Source organism: Phaethon aethereus, assembly GCF_964289735.1.
Source record: "Phaethon aethereus genome assembly, chromosome: 2".
NCBI classification, from domain to species: domain Eukaryota; kingdom Metazoa; phylum Chordata; class Aves; order Phaethontiformes; family Phaethontidae; genus Phaethon; species Phaethon aethereus.
The window spans coordinates 44,531,637-44,550,352 of record NC_138582.1 but is presented as its reverse complement, the minus strand read 5'-3'; the positions used below and the strand labels follow the sequence as shown (position 1 = coordinate 44,550,352).

At 36.6% G+C, this 18,716-nt stretch overlaps 1 protein-coding gene across 1 annotated transcript in view; it reads left to right on the top strand.

Annotated features, from left to right (window-relative positions):
- The window catches only part of RP1 (RP1 axonemal microtubule associated), a gene marked incomplete at its 3' end in the record, with an annotated part of 200,765 nt that extends 182,510 nt beyond the window's left edge, over positions 1 to 18,255 (top strand). The window contains exons 47-57 of the mRNA XM_081996424.1: positions 194 to 401; positions 2,043 to 2,102; positions 2,396 to 2,574; positions 3,123 to 3,345; positions 7,877 to 8,031; positions 8,163 to 8,238; positions 10,429 to 10,507; positions 10,705 to 10,990; positions 12,552 to 12,630; positions 15,474 to 15,549; positions 18,186 to 18,255. Of these exons, the coding sequence (XP_081852550.1) occupies positions 194 to 401; positions 2,043 to 2,102; positions 2,396 to 2,574; positions 3,123 to 3,345; positions 7,877 to 8,031; positions 8,163 to 8,238; positions 10,429 to 10,507; positions 10,705 to 10,990; positions 12,552 to 12,630; positions 15,474 to 15,549; positions 18,186 to 18,255 (1,491 nt within the window). The remainder of the gene's footprint in view (positions 1 to 193; positions 402 to 2,042; positions 2,103 to 2,395; positions 2,575 to 3,122; positions 3,346 to 7,876; positions 8,032 to 8,162; positions 8,239 to 10,428; positions 10,508 to 10,704; positions 10,991 to 12,551; positions 12,631 to 15,473; positions 15,550 to 18,185) is intronic.
- Positions 18,256 to 18,716: the final 461 nt, after the last annotated feature.

Here is an 18,716-nt window from a genome sequence, read left to right as displayed (position 1 = left end):
AACCACAAAGGGAATGCTGCTTGATGCAGGACTTTAGCATCTTTAAACTTGTCATTTCTGGTTCTGCTGATATTTATTGAATGGGTGCAAAAAAAAATCTTGATTTTCTTCTCACTTTCGTATTTTAAAATACACTATTAATTTAGTTTGATGGTTCTGTTTCCATATGTTTTTTTGATTCTGAATTTTTCAGATGGATGTTTTTCAAGTGGAAGCAGTAGATGTTGGGACTCTGCAAAAGATGGTGGTTGAAAAAGGGAAAGGCTCTGACTGGTTTCTGGAGAAGATTATTGTGAAAGAGGCAGCAGCTGCAGGGACGGAAACATTGTTTATGGCTCAAACATGGCTAAAAGACAGACGCGATGGAAAAAGACATGCCTCAGTAACTGTGAATGCCACAGGTCAATATTGTCTTCAAACTATCATTTGATAAGAAATTAGTTCCAAACTGCAGAATGCAGCTATGTGATTTGCTTCTGTAAACAAGTTATGGTTTAAAATATTCCAGTAAACCATTGTCATTACATAGGGAATTAGCGTGTCTGAACGCTGTGGGTTTTATAGTACTATTTAATAACCACTGTTTGCCAGAGGATAATTTCTGCTTTGTTACTCCAGATTTACAGTGGCATAAATGGCAACAAATCTTTACAAATTGCTGCCTCCCCAAGTCTTACTTCTACTTTGCCATTTGCAAACAATTTTTTAAGCTTCAAATACTTCTGCCGGCTACTTGCCAGGCATAGTAAAAGTGAGGTAAATAGTAGGGCAAACTATATTTAAGCAGTGGAGAAAATGGCTCCATTGTATTCAAAAAGACTGTTTTACATTATTTATGCCACAGTCTTTGGATAGCTTTTGCCAGAAAGTGGACGTGCTTTTGGCTGACACTGTGTGGGTAATTAGTCCACAGAGGAGCAGTTTTGACCCCACTGCCTGTGATTGCAGTCTTTGACAAGACAAGAAGGGAATGCGCATTCTCCCTCCCTGTGCCGTGGTTTGAATGCAAACACAATCTGGTGTGCAAGCTGGGAGGGAACCACAGCACGCCCCAACCAGATGAATAGGCAGCCAAAGCCCAGTACGTACCTTTAAGTCTGATGTATTTCTACTGATCCTGCCTCCAGGAGAAGTAAATAGAAGGTATAGATGAGTCCTTAGATTACAGAAAATATTCTAGTTCTTTTCATCCTAACACCTACGGCATCTCAGCTCACCTTAGTGGCACTGGCATGATGGTGCTTGCCCAGCAATAAATAGCCTGTTGAGACTGAGTAGAATTCCAGTGCAGTCTATTTCCTCTGCTTTAGCATCTCTAACTTTTGATCACTTGAAACCCAGAAATAAAAGGAGGAAGCTGTTATTGTGCAAAAGCAAGTAATTTCAGCTTTTCTTTAGATTGGGATGTTGGGATTTTTCTGAATAAAATATAGGAATATTTAGTTTAATTAAGGTTATACAACATGGTTTTATTTGAATTTAAAAAAAACTCAAACATTCTGTTTCTACTAGAATGCATTGATTTGGTAGAAGGAGAAAGTGTTCCTATGAGTTTTTTATACAATAATTGGCAAATCCAAACTTGGTTGTGATCTCCAAGGGCTTTCCATCTTTGGTTCAAGTCTCTAATGCTTACAAGTAGTTTTGGTCTATTATCAAATCCCACTGAAATCAACTGGAGCTGATATCAGTTGGAGGAACATCAGCCCCCAAAATGGGCCTTAAAAACATCCAACTAGTTCTGATTCATCCAGAGCATAAATTGTATAAATGAAACAGAAATGCTTTGAAAGGAGAGAGAGTTGAATCTTCATGTTACAACCATTTCATAGTAAAGAGCTAACTCTAGAGTCAGTTCCTTAAATAGGATGATATGTAGGAGATGATGTTTAAGTAGAAAATCACATTGTACACATCCTAGTTTAATCTATATGATATAATACTCAGTCAATTGCCTCACTAGAGATGAATACAGGCATTTATTATCATTTAGACACTGTTCTACAAAAATATTAATTTGGTCTTCAATCTTTTTTAATTAGAAATTCAGGAGAGGAGGAGCACATCTGCCTGGCCTTTAGGAAAAGAGCAAATGAATTCAGGTATAGCTTCTGCCATTACACTGACTGTTTTATTCATCAATTCTGAAATAATAATATGAAAATATTTTCATCACAAGTACTGCCAATATTTTCCCCTTTGTAATGGTAAAAAATGGCAACATACTTAGGGAGCTGGTCAGTACCCAGCTGAAGTGTTTATATATTAATGTTCCACATATAGACTAAGACTTGTCTTAGGAATTTTATCTCAGGTACCTTGGTTAACATATGAAAACAGAAACACCTTTAATCTTTTTTTTTTTCTTTTTATTTTCTTTATTTTATTTGTACAGAAGGCAGATGGAGGATTTATTTCACAAAACATCAAGAAGAAACAAAAACAGACTTTGAAAAGTTGTCAGAAAATATATCCAAGTTGGTTATGGTTTTTTATGGAAGCAAGGGCAAGTCAAATCCGGTTTCCATGGAAAACAAAGTGGAACATCAGGCTAAGAACCAAACAACATATGATGTAAAATAATATATAGATTTGTCTATATTTAAATTTTCCTTGAGCTTCCTTTTAAAGAGAAATACTCATGTAGTGCTGTAAATATTGCAGGTATTATTGTTTAAATATTCAAGAAAACCAGAACTGAAATTTTCAGTTCACCAGATCTCATTTTTGGCTTTCTCAAGTTCATGATGATTGAGCGTATTCTTTTTTATCAACAAATAGTCCTTTTTTTTGTCAACAAATAGTCCTAGTTAATAATGCATATCAATTTAAATGGCATTAAGTATTCACATTTAGAAATCAGTGCAGTATGTAATTTGAATTTGATAGAATAATTACAATGAATGCCCCTAGAGTATAAAGATAATATTTCCGTAAATGCTTACAGTCAACCTGGTCCTGCTGCCTTTGAACTCAGTGGGACTTTTAGCACCAAGACTGTTGTAAATGATGCTAGGTCCATACTGGTCCCTTTAGAGAAGATTTCCTCTCTTCCTGTAAATTAGCTACGCATATACCTATATATCTCTGTTTGGGTGCTAACTTGTTTTGTTCCTTCCTAGATACATTTACCATCTGATTTGGGAATGCTTTATAAAGTAAGACTTGGTCTCCAGAGTTTGGAAAACAGCATATCCCAGTTGTCTCTTCGTCACTTTAAAATGCAGAACACATCAACCCTGGATACCTTTAGTCTCACCATAAATAAAACACTTCCTCTTTCTCTTAATGGAGATAGATGGATTGAATTCCCTGTAGAGTGGCCATTAAAAGAAGCACTTTCTGGTAGGTATAAATCTACTTTAAAGCATTAGAGTGGTCCAGGAGGTTAACACGTCCTAATATTACAATTGAAACCTTTATCAAAACAGAAAGTTTTATTGTCTTTATTTAATGATTCATAAAGTCTGGAGAATAATTTAAAATGTATGAAGAAAAATACTATCCACTCAGCTTAATTTCTGTGCCATAAACTGGGAAATGCAATATTCATTTGACTGCACAGACCATTATTATATGCTACAAAGAACAGTTTATAAGAAATATCCCTTTCTTCAATATTGTAATATTTCTACTCTCCTTTGTTTAGTCCTCAGCTGCTCATATTACTGACATTAACAACATGATTTTTTACAGCTCATTTACTATTAGGCGATTTTTTTGTTGTATGCACATTCCAAACAAAGATTCTTGGTAAATAAAGCTCAAAACTACATATAAGCATCAGCTTTATTACCTTTATACACTCCAAATATTTATGCCTGTTAAAATTAGCTCAACAATTGTCTTCCATATGTCACCTTTGTTAAGCAAAATAGAAGAAACTCACTTAAAATCCACCGTATCTTCCATATTTTTATAATGTAATGCTTACTGAATGCCACCACATGACAGAACAATTCTCAATGTAATAAATGGATCAAATAACGACACTTAATATTCAAATCATTTGTGCCTGAGTTTTACTCAGAAAACGAATGAGTAACCTGGGTAAAGAATAAGTCAGTTCATCCAAAGTGAGCTGAAGCAGGTGTTAAATGAACTACCCCAATATACTTTGGATTGGAATTTATGGCCCAGTTTCAGTGAGGTGTTTGCATGTGTCTCAATGTAAGCAAGCAAGTAATCTCAGTAGAATTAACAGGGGTTGAGGGGTTTTTTTGCATATTTTGTCTGCAACTGAAAATTTAAATTTTGTATTTAGGTTTTAGATTTTATATTGCTTAGAGCTGTTATTTTTGCTTGAAGACTTGCACAGTATGGGTACAGGACAGGGCTCAATATCATTCATCTCCTATATATAAGATTGAAATAAAGAGGACCTTCAGATTAACATAAAGCAAATGAGTGTGCCCTTTGCAAAAGGCTGATCACTGTCACATGCAGCAGTATTTAGGGTACATGTAGAAGCACACAGAAATGGTGAGAGAAAGATGCAGCCTCTGTGATAAATGGGCAGTGAGACTGGAACCCTCGTGACCTTGGTTCTGACTCTGGCTCTGTCATTGACCTCTTGTTGAAAACATCACTTCCCCACTCTTTGCCTTTTTTTTAATACTTCCTTCTCTGTAAAATACTTTGAGTCAAGAGATAAAAAATCACACACAAAAAAAGAATAGGTATTATATCACCTGTGTTTAGGTAAAAGAACAAACAAAATAGCTCTTCTCTGTTGCATTTCTTTCTTTCCACATGTGCTTTAGAAGTCTTCAAGGCGGGATTTGTAACCACAGTGAAGAAAAAAACTAGGAGAGTTTTTCAACATATTCCCCCAAATCTTTGCCATTTTATGTCCAAGAGAGCTTTAAGCAGCTCCACAGCAGTTGGCACACATGGAGTTCAAAGTGATGCTTTACACACAAACTTACTTGCACCTTATTGTGCAAAAGAGATCTGCATTTCTGTCAACTTTCTAAATCCAATTTATTTTCTCCTTGGATTTCTTTTTCTCAGCTAAAAGCAAAAGCAGTATTGTGTTAATTGGAATGGAAAGCAGCTGATCATAATCACCTTAACCAGAAACCGTGTGCTGTTAAATTTCAGATACAGCTCTGTCGTTCATAGAGTGCCTTAGCATTTAATCTCTTTGTTATCTTTTCCTTTCTTTATTTTGTACTTGGGATTGTGATGAATCATATGCTAATGGCTAACTGAAACCATCAAAACACAGTTGATAAAATACAGTGCAGACCCTCGAGATCTGGCTGTTCACACGTGTGCCTTTGGGTGTAATAATGGGGAGAGGCCTCCAGCTGAGTATATACATAAATAGTTTCTCTTTGCTGTACCTTCCTTTTTGATGCTTACACCTCAGGAATCCCTGGGGATGAACAGTGCACGCTCTTTCTCTCACACATACAGGGCTGTACAGAAGGTCAATTTTTTGCACTACTGGAGCTTTTAAGGCAAAACAGTTAAATAGTGAAAAGGGGAAATAAAAATGTATTATGCTACTTTCAAATAGTGGATTATTTCCACAAAGTTAACACACAGCCACAATTCACACTGAGATTATGAAATTATTAGAATTGTATAACATTAATGGAGTTGTGACATTCATAAGTGTCATCCTTACTTTACGTAACTTCTTTTCAAAGATTTCTTTCATCTGTCCTCTCTCCAATCTATTCAGTACGCTACAGAGATAAAAACTTACTTGCCCACATTTGCCCTATGATGGCCTGATCTCACCACCTGAACAAAGACCACCATTTAAGCATTTTAGCCCTCTTCCCTTTCCTATATTAATTTCCTTCAATTGCCCTTCTTTGTACAATGTACTCTGCCAGTTCTATCCACTGTATAATCTGATCCAAAGTTCATTCAACAACAATCTCTACAGTGTGTCAGGGCCATGATAACACAATAGATCTTACTTGCCTTGGCCAGATTCATTCGGAACCTCCAGCCATGATGGGCATAGGATGTCCATTTAAGATCATGCCTGAGCTACATCAGATGTGTGCCTGCCTCTCGTCTTCTCTCTGACCCTGTCTTCTGGATGGACCTTGGACCTATGTTGTAGCCTTATTTTCAGTCCTATCTGGCCCTTTCTTCTGCTGTTCTTGTCTAGACCACCAGGCTGGATCTTTTTCATTATTTGCGGCATCTGGGACTGTTGACAGCTCTGTCTGCCACATGCAGATGCTGCAGGACTGTCACTTGGTCAGTGAGGGCACTGCATGTACTGGGATTGTGCGTAGCTCCTGTCTTGTCCACCTTCGTGGGGCAGGCCCACTCTTGTTGCTCTCTGACACAGTGATCCAAGAAACAAGCCTTCCAAATGCAACCTTTCACCCTTGTCTTGGGCTGCTCCAGCCTTACTTCTCAAGTTTCAGACCTGGGAGACTGTGGCAAAAAAAGAGGTCAAGTAAAATAAAAAGACAACACGAAGAAAATCAGAGATATAGCCAAAACCACAACTGCACAGGTTTCTTTGTTCTGTGTAGTGACCCACTCACTGAATTGCATCCCTGGCCAAATATATTGTTTCCTCCTCTCTTGATTCTTCATCTTGGTAGTAACACCAGCCACCATATTCCATACAGTCCTCATATTTAATATTTTCTCTTATATCTTATCATGCCATGATTTGTTCCTTAGGCAGCATCAAATTTTCATTTCCATTTTATACTTAGCTGTATCGTCCACCACTTAGGCTTTTACTAAGTTTTACATTTACAAGTAAAGCTAAATACCTTTTTGGCACTACGGATTTCTTTCCATGCACGTGCTCAACTGCAGCAGGTAGGCAACAAGCATCTGTTCTGACTCTCCTGTTGCTGATGCTGGGGAAACAGGCAAGGACCATAGAACAGAACTGGTTCTTATACTGAGCTCAGTTTTTTAGATGATCATTAGATCTGAAAGTTGATAATAACAGCTTGTTATCCGCTTTACCTGACTTTGTCTTCTTGACTTCCAAGTGATGCAGGTAATCTATTTATACACACAGTCCTGTATGGGATAAGGGTCTGACTGATCTAAGCTCTGAGCCACATTCTATAAAGTCTTCTGCAAGGTCAGGATTCATCCCCTTCTATTAGAGTGTCTACAGGAATAAAAAGGAAATGATAGGTAGATGATTAAAAGATTCAGTAAATACTCAGAACTGTCACATCATTTGGTTCTATGAGTAAAATGTAAATGAATATAAACAGATGCTCTGTGTACGCATTTACTTTTAAAGGTGTTCAGGTGTTGTCATCTTGTCTTCAATTAAATAACCATAACCATTGCATAAATCACAAGCAGTACAAATTCATGGGTGACAGCTTCAGCTGAGACAGACTTGTCTTCCTGAGCTCCCTCTGTAGTCAGTGGATGTGCTCCATCATACTGAAGTTCAAAGCAGCGGCTTTGAAGTGTGCTCTGAATCACACACGAGGAGCTTCTCTCTCCACCTCTTAGGTGAGGAAGGCTGAAGGACTTGTCTCTCTAGCTAAAGTTAGTCTTTGTAAACGTCCCAAAAATGATTGATGAGTCTGAGACTTATTAGGATTTTATCTATTAGGCATTTGCCATTAAAAAGAAAAAGGCAACTGACTGCAGTCATTTTTCCATAATGTGCTACTGTTAACAAACAGCATAAAGCGCAAGTATGCTTTTCTCTAATTTAATGTAAAGTTGTCAGCATCACCAGTGTTTATAGTTACAGGACAAAATTAAGGGGAAATTGAAAAAATTTGAATTTTACTATCATTTTCAAGTGTTTGAATGTTTAATTACATCTGACTGAACATCACTATGTTGTCAATGTAGTTTTGCAAGGTTGTGGCACAGTCTTAACAAGATCTCTTTCTGCTTGATATTGCAGTGGTTACATATCATCTAACAGTATTTTCTAGAAATATTCTGAGTGAGAGAAATTTAGTGCATATGACTGCGTGTATATGTGGTACTCATGGTGACACAGGGGACAGATCCCTTCTCTGGTCGTTGCAGAATGTCCAGCAGGGAGAGAACAACGAGGTACTCTGTCTTAAAGTACTTTAACATTTATCCTTTATCTATTCTTGTATGTTTTATATCTTATTTTCAAATCTTCCTATATAATTAAGTAATATATTTTAAGATTATAACACTGAATAATTTTATTTTAGTCATTTCTTGTTATCGTGGATGCTGTTGAATTGGGAGAACTGGACAAAGTTGTTCTTTTGATCAGCAGTAAAACAGGTAAAGTACTTTTGCTGCTCTCTAAAGTCAGTGATGTGAATCACACAGCTAGCCTCCTGTTAAAAGCCATGAAATCACTGCCAGAGTGAAAACCTGATTATTTTTTTGGCTATTTTTGCTAAAATATAATACTTTATAAAGCAAAATCTTACATTTTGACACATTAAAATTCTTAGATCTAAAGGCTATATCATTATCACATCGAGTAAACTATTCCTTTCCATACAAGAAAGAAAACCAGAAAACTAAGATGAATAATTATATTCTGCAATTAATACGTGATCTAGGAGAATAATGATAACTCATGTAAGAAACCGGTATTGTTTAATTGTCCTTCTGTGATTCAGTTATTTTCACTGTTTTCCCCACCTCTTCTGCTTTCTCCCCGTGACATTTGGTGGGGGATTTTATTAAATGATTTTCCCACATCATTTGCTGATGAGGCAATCTGCAGTTTTGTCACCGAATTTCATTAAAATCATAAATTTAACATGTCTTTGTGTCATCTGTAGGATGGCTATCATACTACTAAGGAATATTCAGAGAATTAATTGTAAATTTTTTTGAAGTCCTTTAATGAAATTTCCTATATAATTGCAAATTGTTACTATGTGTTACAGTTGACCATTTTCAGACAGTTTTCTAGAACAAGGGTTCTGTGTTTGCACTTTATCCTTTTTGTTTGCCCATCTGTTGGCTCCTTGTAATAACCTTTTAGACTCACCACCCAGTTTCAACCAAATCTGTAAAATGTGTGTAGATGTCAAAGACATTTGGGCAATAAGCGTGTACATAATGGTTGGCTGGTCAACACATCCTGCACCACAGCATGGTCTGCCTCGGCTGATGGGGGCTTCAGAGAGGGCACGGTGTGGAGCTGCAGTTCCTGTACAGGGGAGAGGACGGAGAGGGACAGCCCCGCCGTGCTGCTGTTGGGGAGCAAGGCTTATAGCTCACTGCTTTTGTTTCCCACAGCTTCAGTTGTGGAAGTTAACTACGGCCATCTGTCTGACTGACAGTCATTGAATATGGAAATTGTATGTTGCAGAGGGCACCACAGAGGGCATGGCAGGCAGGATTTTTCCAGTCAGGTTTTGAAAACACGATTCACAAAGGAAGAACTCTGGGGCTCATTGGCTCTGTGTGTGTTATGAATTGTGTATAATTTGTTTCTTCCAAAGGAGTTCTCAGATGATATAGCACTTTAGATGAGTAAGGGTATCCATATTGTATCTAGACTTGTTTGGACTGAGAATAGTTTGGACCAAGACTTTGAACCAAAAATCTCCAAACACAAAAGCTCTTTAGTGTATGTACCCTGCAGGACTGGTCAGCCCAGGCAGAGTGTTGCTCTAATGCATTTATGCTTCTTCCAGTATCTGAGTGTGTTCTTAAGATCAGGTGGTTCGAAATCCCTTCCTGAAGCTTCTGACTCTCTCCATTCACTGTCTGGGCAGGTCATGAGTGCAACACAATATCCTGGATTCCTCCTCAGGAGCCTGAGCCTATTAACTTAGACTCCTATTGGTATAATTAAAGGGACTTGGACAGTAGTAGAAGACATTGGGATGCAGTTTGCTGAACAGGGATGAAGGGACAAATGAATGAAAAGAAGGGTAAATGAATAGTCTTCATGATTGACTAGTGGCAAGAGATTCAGGCCAGTGCTATAGACGGCATGTTGCTGAAGCCCCAGCAGAACACTCAAAAGGAAGTGTAAGTCAGAGAGCAATCTTACCCAAACAGCAGAGGTACACAGTAAGTTACTGAACCTCCTTCATGCCTGCCATTTCATGAGATCCTCTTTGCGCCACATGTGGAATGGAGCTCCAGCCCTCTTGTCAGCCAGTCACTGAGAAGGAAGCACCAGATACATATTTCTGCTCTTCCTCCTCAAATGTGCCTGCCTGAATCATGCTGAATCTTTTCCGCGTGCCTGTCCAAGGATGGTGAAGACAACACTCCTTTCCTTCACTAAGACAAAGGAAATGCTTACTCCTAAATTTATAAGTTGAGGTTTCAAATAAGAACAAAATAAGAAATGTTATGATAATTCCAGGATTTTTAAGTGAATTAATAAATGATGTTTTAATATGGTAGGAATGACACCATTGTATCAACAACAGACTCTACCTAATTCCTTGACGTGCAGTACAGCATTTTCACTATACTTTATGTCCTTCTTTGTAGACTGCAAACTGGACATTAAAAAATTTCACGTGAAAGAAGCTGTAAAGGAGCATCCTATCTATGTATTTGAAGTGAATGAGTAAGTATATTATGTAAAGCTAGTAATTTTTTAATCATTTTATAGTATAATAGTTGAAAACACTGAGTGGGCATTTTATTAAAATGACTGTCACAGAGTGGTTCATTCAATGGATATTTTTAAAATAAGTCCATCTTTAACTGTACCGCATAAATTCATCTATACCACAAAAACATATGTGTTTCTTTTTTTTTCAGAGCATTTTCTGTGGGTGCAAATAAGCCAGAAATACAGAGAGAAATCCCAGTATCTTTTGTTATTAGAGGAGAAAACCAAAAGAATGACATAGATAACAACTTACATAAAGAAGGAAGTCAAGCAAGAAATCTAACAGAGTATACTATTAAAGTATACACAGGTGACAAAAGGGGAGCAGGGACTGATGCCAATGTGCGTATAATTTTATTTGGGAAGGAGGACAAATCTGAGGTATTTCAACTCTCTCAGTCACTGGAGCGTCAAGACCCCTTTGAAAGAGGAAAGGTGAGTAAACAGATTTTATAGGATGTGTCCATTTCTCGACTGGGAAAGCAAACTTTATGCAAGATCTTTATGGAACTTAAGGCATTTATCCTGTTTTCCACATCACTAGATGAGATATAGTCTCAGGTATCTCTGTGTTTCACCTTTTCACCAGAGTAATCAAGGAACATTTTAATTCTATCATATCTAGCTGACTCTGTTGCTCTTCTGTCTCTTGGTCCCAAACACAGCACCATACTGCATCCACCCATCTGCCCAGTTATGCATTTCCTTGACCTGAAATGCACAGCATGCATAGCCTGTGTATGTGCATATACATGCAATATCCCTTGCTGTTGCACAACCTTCGAATATTGTACTTGAGAATACATCAGTCTCTTACATCCCATCATTTTACTTTGCCATGGAAACTGATTCTGTGAGCCTCACTGAGTGTATAAGCCTATAACCAGATAAAATGGAACCATGCACATTAACCTGATTCTGATATCCATCATGCTTTAGGCTATTCAGAGACCCCTAGTTCAGATACAGATATTTGCATAAGAATGCTGATTCTCTGCATGACGCCCTAGTACCTTAGCAGAATGTTCTCTTATTTTAATAAACATATTACTCTGGCAAAGGAATTGCTCCATTTGCTCAACACCTGTGCAATGGAGTATAATGATCGTTACCCTTATGTAGTAAGAAATAAATATATTTTCCATATCTTTCTCCTGTGAATTTCTTGAAAGATAATGACTGAATAATTAAAACTCCAGTTAAAATATATTCCTTATGAGATCTACCTCATTCTCTCCAGCAGTACTAAACTTCATTTTACTTGCAGTTGATCCATGTTTCTTCAACCAGAATGTCTGTGAATATATTCTAAAAGATCTTTACCAATGTATCATCTTCCATACTGAGGAAGTTAATAAATGTAGTTACTTATAGGCAGGAGGAGCAACTAAGAAAGTGTCTTGAATAGTACTTCCTTTTGCCTAGTACTACACAGGAGGTGCCATTGCTCTTTGAAAAAGAAGAGTAGATACGTAGAAATCCTGTTGGCAATCCAGCCAAGTCAGTGGGTAGCCCATGATGTCAAATGTCTGATGAAAAAAGAATTTTTAAAAATCTGTAATACGAAACAAGATAATGCACTTTTAAATTAAAATATATAATATTTGAGACATAACGGTACCTGTAGTAAAAGCCTTTATCTTTTATGTTCTTGAACGTATATTTATGTATTATATACTGAAAACATTTTAGAAGTCTGTATGAGTTGAGAATTCATAAGAGAGAAAAAATATTTCTCTGGTATATGAAAGTCAGGAAAGAGGTAAGGATTCTCCTACTATAAATGGAAAAGTGAATCTTTCATGTTTAAACTGAGATTTAGGAGAGAATCTATACCACAGACCTTCAGTAAGGAAAATAAACCACATCAGGTATCAGCCACCTATTTTGACTTGGTATTATTACATCTGAATTAGTCTCAGAACTGACCTAAACAAATGTATAAGTTTCCAGACATTGATATATTATTTTTAATAACTGTATTTTACTATTAAAGGTTGATACATTCAAGATTAAGACAAAAAAATTAGGAAGCTTACATTCAATTGAAATTGGTCATGACGGGAAAGGATTTGGTGAGTATAGTGGATGTGTTCAATAGCCTTGTAAAAATCTTCTGCTTAAAGATCTACCTGACATTTGGAAAGATTTTTGAAGTCATGCTACTCTTACAGCTACCTCATACAAATCTGTATACAAATGAGGTCAGTCTGACTGCTCTTGCTTACATCCCTTCTGTCTCTATCACATTTCACTTGACGTTACCTTGATTTTTTCACTAACAGAGAAGAGATCTAGTTAGCATAAACCTCAGATGATTTTATCCTTCAAATATGGCTCAGCCAAAACTCCTATTAGATGTCTTAAATAACATAGGATTGCACGTTCAAACAGCAGGCTAAACTTTCCATGCTTTGAATGTTATCTAGAAATGTTTGGGCAAGTTTGGGACTCTGGTCCAAGCATGCTGTAGCTCCCTCTGACACACATACAGCTTTTCTTCTTGTGAAAGCTAAATTATAAGGAGAACACTAGTGTGTACCAGGTCTTGCCCTGACGTTAAGTTAGGATGTGGCTACAGTACACACCCACACATGACAATGGAAACTGTTTCTATGTACCGTGCATTACACATAATCTCTAAAGCCTGAATTAAAAAAAAAAAAAAAAGATGGGAGACTAGGGCATATAATATTTTGAGTCTACCTTTAGCGGTGCTAAAAACCCCTAGAGATATACAAATATATAAACGGAAATTGCAGGCAATGTACAGCTTGAGTCAAAAAGGTCTGATTGTGTTGAGATATTCTAGTCAGGTGAATTTTGCTTAACCTATCTGAAAGAAGTAGGTTTAGGTTTAATAAAATCTGATTTATCTAAGTGCATGAGCCATTATAAGGTGGCAAGGTTTCATCATATCTAGGATGAACCCAGCAAAATTCTGCAAATAGCAGTTCCTATTTGGGCAAAAGTTGAACATTCTTTTTTCTAACTACCCAGTCATACTGTACCTGTGATGGTACTGAAAACACAAAAAGAAAAAAACACCAAACCTATTGAAATACCTATAATAATAAAATCCTCCTACTGACTTTCATCTCGTTCGTGTTAGCAGCTGTAGATGTACACAATTCAACTTAGAACTGATCTGGGAAGGGAACTCCACATTAGCAGGCTTGTATCCCTCCAAGTGCTGCGCAGAAGTCTGCAGGGGAAATACAGGTTGAACTTGTATTTCCTGGGTCCCAAACTGTCAACAACATGATTATCTTTCCTCTTTGTGTCCTGATCACCATCACATAGTTGTTAATACTGCCTTCCTAGCACATCTGGTGCGTGTTGATTTGTCTTACATCCATGACTACCTTCCTTTAAATTTTTCTCTGAAATTATCTCCAAGTGTCTTTTGTCACATCAGCTGTAATCCTCACAAGCATCCTCAAATGTAACACCTCTTTGGAATCTTTCATCTCTTTGCTAATCATTCCTAGGTGCCTCTAGATTTCTCCATATCTGGAGATTTCAGTGAGGGCAGTTGGACTTTTGGCAATAAAGGAGAAAGCGTTAGATTTTAAACTTTTCAAGAGAGCAAACATGCTTTTATATTCGTTTGTCAAGTGCCGTGTAAATTTGAGAGACTATAAATTCTTATTGCTGATAGTCTTGACTGTGAATTACAGAGATTTCATGAAAGGTCATATATTCCAAGTAGAGTCTATGATATATTAAACCATTCACAAGATTTCATTAAAGGAGTTCCAAAAGTACTTCACAATATCAATAAATGACTCTTGCAAATTGAAGATGAAAAATATAGACACCTTTATGGCTTAGTCGTACTAGCTAATTGTTTGAAAATGTCCATGAAAAGTGAGAAACATCGCCATGCCTTTACATTTTATCTAAATTGCTACGATTTGCAAATATTTTATATTATATTTTTATCCTACTTACAAACATTTTTATTGGTTTTAGCCCACTTAGTACTTTGTCCAAATATTTGAAAACCAAACTAATTTGTTAGACTATAGTATGTCATCTCTAGGACATGCAAAGAATACCAAAGGGTTTTCAGCTACTAGCAGTATGATCCTAATTAGTTTTTAAATGTTGTCATTAAGTATTTGCATTGGCAAGCACGACTAAAGATGCCAGCACAAACATTGCGTTTCTAGAACAAAGTTTTGTTTTTAAAATCTTCATCTTTTAATATTCTATGAAATAAAATACTATAGCACAATAGTGAAGGTATTTTTCACACAGCAAAACAGGAGATTATAGCAGCTATTAAATACATTCTTAAAGCTAAAACAGATATGAGTGTTGGCCTAAATGCAAATGCTATTCTGAATTACTACTGCTGAAGAAATATGGATATGAGCAGCATTCACATTCACCCCTTGCTTTATATAAATATATTAATTAGAGGTAATAGAATTTCTGGTTTCCTATTATTTAAGGGCTTGGGCTATCATTAAAGAAATTACATGTATTGATAAAGTCTATCATAAAGTCTATTGATAAAGTTTTTATTGTTTGATGGACATTGAAAATCAAAGCTGACCAGTGTACTTCAGAGTACCAAAAAGAGCAAAATGGGATTTCAAGAATGTATTCAATATTACCATGCACTCTGCTTCATTTGTCTTACTGCCTGTTCCGTTCAATGTGGAAAAATGAGTCAAGTTGTAATAAAAATCTTCCTTTATATTTTCTGTCAAAAACATCAAAGACCTTCTCTGCAAAATTGAGAGAAGTTGGTAGTAATTTGAATTATCTACATTTCAGTTTTATTATTGATATTGAATACATTTGGAAGTACTGATCCACATGGGGTTTGGAAATGAAATCAGAAACCTTTCTTATACTTTATTTGGGTTTTGTTTATATTAAATTTGCTCTTTTTTTCCTTCTGCAGCAAGTGGCTGGTTTTTGGAAAAAGTAGAAATCACAGAGGCATCTAGGAATTCAGTGTATTGCTTCAACTGTAAGAGGTCAGTAGAGGAGTTCATCATCACTCTGTAGGTCCTATTTTCTTTTTAACAAGCATTAGTCCCTCAGTTTCTCTTCTGGTTTCTTAAAACAGTAAGAAATTTTTAACCATGCTGTGTTCCTATCAGTCCATCCCCAGTAATTTTTGAGCCCTTTGGCCAATTTCAAACTAATTTGTCAGAAGAATATTTAGAGGAAGACATTATATTTTTCCAACTTATTAAAACTGGATGACTGTAGGAGGGAGAGACAGTTTAGTGCCTTTGCCAAGAGAAGATACTAGTATGCCATTTTCAAAAGGTAGAAGCTGTCTGGTGAGCCATTACACAAGTTTTAGTGCATATGTAGCTCTGACAAGCATATCACAGACATGCAAACAGGCATGTGAGGGAATCAGAAATATGGGATGGTGGGAGGATGTAGGATACAGCAGTATAGATACAAGTCTGGAGTAAAAGTAGTGGTTTTTTATTTTGTTGTGCAAAAGCAACATTAAAATCCTTCTGTTTCAACGTCTGCTTAGTATGGATCTAAGATACATTCAGCAAATGGGGTAAAGATAAAAGAAATCTTTTTTCAATGTAATGTAAGAGGATAATGATCTAATTTTACACGCTTATTTGGATAAAGAGGTGCTGGGGTAAAGGGCTTTGAATGTACAAAAAGAAGATTCACTTCAGTCTGCATCAAGCTGAAGCAATACACCTTCAGAAGTTGGAAATTAAATTGAAAGGCATATTTGGAGTGACTGTTCACTACAGTATAAAGTTTACAGCTTAAAGCATTTCAGAGTAAACAACAGAAGCAAATGCATTCATGTCTTTCTAAGTGTAAAATAGGTTTTTAATGCATCTGGAGAACAGACAAGTGTGAAAACTTACAAGTTCCCTATACCTAGAAAGAGTGATGTTGCCTGCTGGTTTGAAAACAGCAATGGTAGCCAAGAATACTTAATTTTATCCTTCCTTTAAATGTTTCTGTAAATTTGACAATTCATGGAAACCAAATCCCAATCCTGAACCCAGAAGAACATTTTTTTAGTTCTTGGATAGTCTATTGGACGCTACAGTCTAAGTCATGAGAATGTGTAGCTGTTACCAAACTCAACCACACTAAACTTCTTCCAACAACATTAAACTTCCCTTCATTAAATTCCTTCCAAACACACGCTCAGGTACTATCTAATCTTCTAGATAACTAAATTTAGGTTCGTGGGCATGAGCAAAAGTCCATAGACTATAATATCACTCAAGGGCACAACACAATCCATGATAGGACTTTCAGCTGAGGTCACTCCACCTTTTTTGCTTGTAAGATTTCTCAGACCACACCAGTCAGAGGAAGATTCTTGAAAAAGATAGCTTGTGACAAACATTTTTTTCTAGAGATTTTTCTTCGCAATTTTATTTAAAGTCTTATGGTAAAAACACAAAGGTATGTAAGAGACCCATTTGGAGCAAGAACTTGAATCACGTTATTGATGTGGGGGAGTGACTGACACAGATTGATTCTACAGATTGCTGACTAGGACATTTAACTGGGAGCTTGGTGGGTTAGAGTCACGTCCTTACCTTAATGTACACCTGCTTACTCAAAATAGAACTTCAGTAGAAGAGATTAGGAGGTCCACACCTCCTAATACAGGAAACTGTAAGTTCATGCCCCTGTTCCAGCTCAGACATGTAGCTTCTCATCTCATAGCCTACTGCATAAATGGGAAATGGGTTCATTCTCTCACAAAGACAAGACTCCTCTGATACAAATGCTGTCTCTGAAAGATACTCATCACTGAGAAGCCTGAAAGGAGGTGGGCATCCTTTACTAACCAATTTAAGTGGCTGTTGTCTAGCTTACACGTCAAGCCTTTCCTTGGCTCTGGGACTTTCATGAGCAATTTTATCTGCCAAGATTAGCTGTGTTTCAGCCTGGAACTGTTTAGCTTCAGCCATATCTCCCAGCTGTTCAATGGTGCAACTTCAGATATGAGCTACATTAACGCTAGACCATCTGGGAATCCCTCCCATACTAGCTCCTTAGTAGACATCACATCAGGTAGTCTGTCATTAGCCTTGCAAAAGTTTTAGAAGCTTTTTTACTCTCTGTGGAAGTTAATGTCATTGCCTCCATGGTTCCAGTTGGACATTAATCTACCTGAGCTTTGGACTCAGGCCTATTTTCCATATAGTCAACAGCAAAACCTCCATAGGCTTTTATGGAGAAGGGATCAGGCCCACCATATAGCTCAGTATTTTGTGAGCCAACAAGGAGATACAAAAAATAAACAGTCCCTGGAGTGGAATACATGGACAATAACTTGCTATCACAAAACAGGTTTCCTTACTCTAAATTACCCTGATTTTATGCCACGCCATGAAACAATCTACTTGTCACCTGTATGACCAACAAGTTAAAAAAAAGTATATTTCATAAATATAAAGGTAATTATACTTTTAAATTACGAATATATGGATACAAAAAAAAAAATCACTATTTTCTTCAGGCTGGTTACTGCTTCTGTATAAACCAATGTAAAAACTCTCCTAGAAATACAAAGGTGCAGAAGCAGGCTCTCACGATTTGTCTGTTTGTTAAGTTTTATATGTGCTGTATCTCTGACAGGTTATGTTTTTTCCTTAAGGTGGCTTGCTGAGGATGAGGGTGATGGCCACACCATAGTGCAACTTTATCCACAGCTGCTCGACTTCTGATTCTTTCTGAGTGTGTTTCTTCTCCAAATTCATGCTGATTTGATTTACTTGTATTTTATAATTCTGAAAGTATTGTAATTACTATGAAGGAATGTCAAAACAATGCATTAAAAACATCACAGCAAATTAAACATGTCTAATGTGAACACTGCATTCCAGTCCAATTAAAGATGCTCAAAAACTTTACATGACTGAGATATAGAAAACAGAAATTTAAATCTGCAACATGGCTCTGTGGATTTGATCTGAATATTCATAATGGTAGACATATGTAGTAACATACTCAAACATTTTTGTTTCGGTAATAATTTGTGGGTAAGTTAAATTTAGCTCTTTGGTCAAATCTGTCAATATTTATTAATTTGATAAATCTCATTTCAACTTTTTTTAAAATTTAGATTTTCTCAAAATCATTTTCCCAACAAACTGAACAACACACCTGATCAACACGTGGCTTAGGG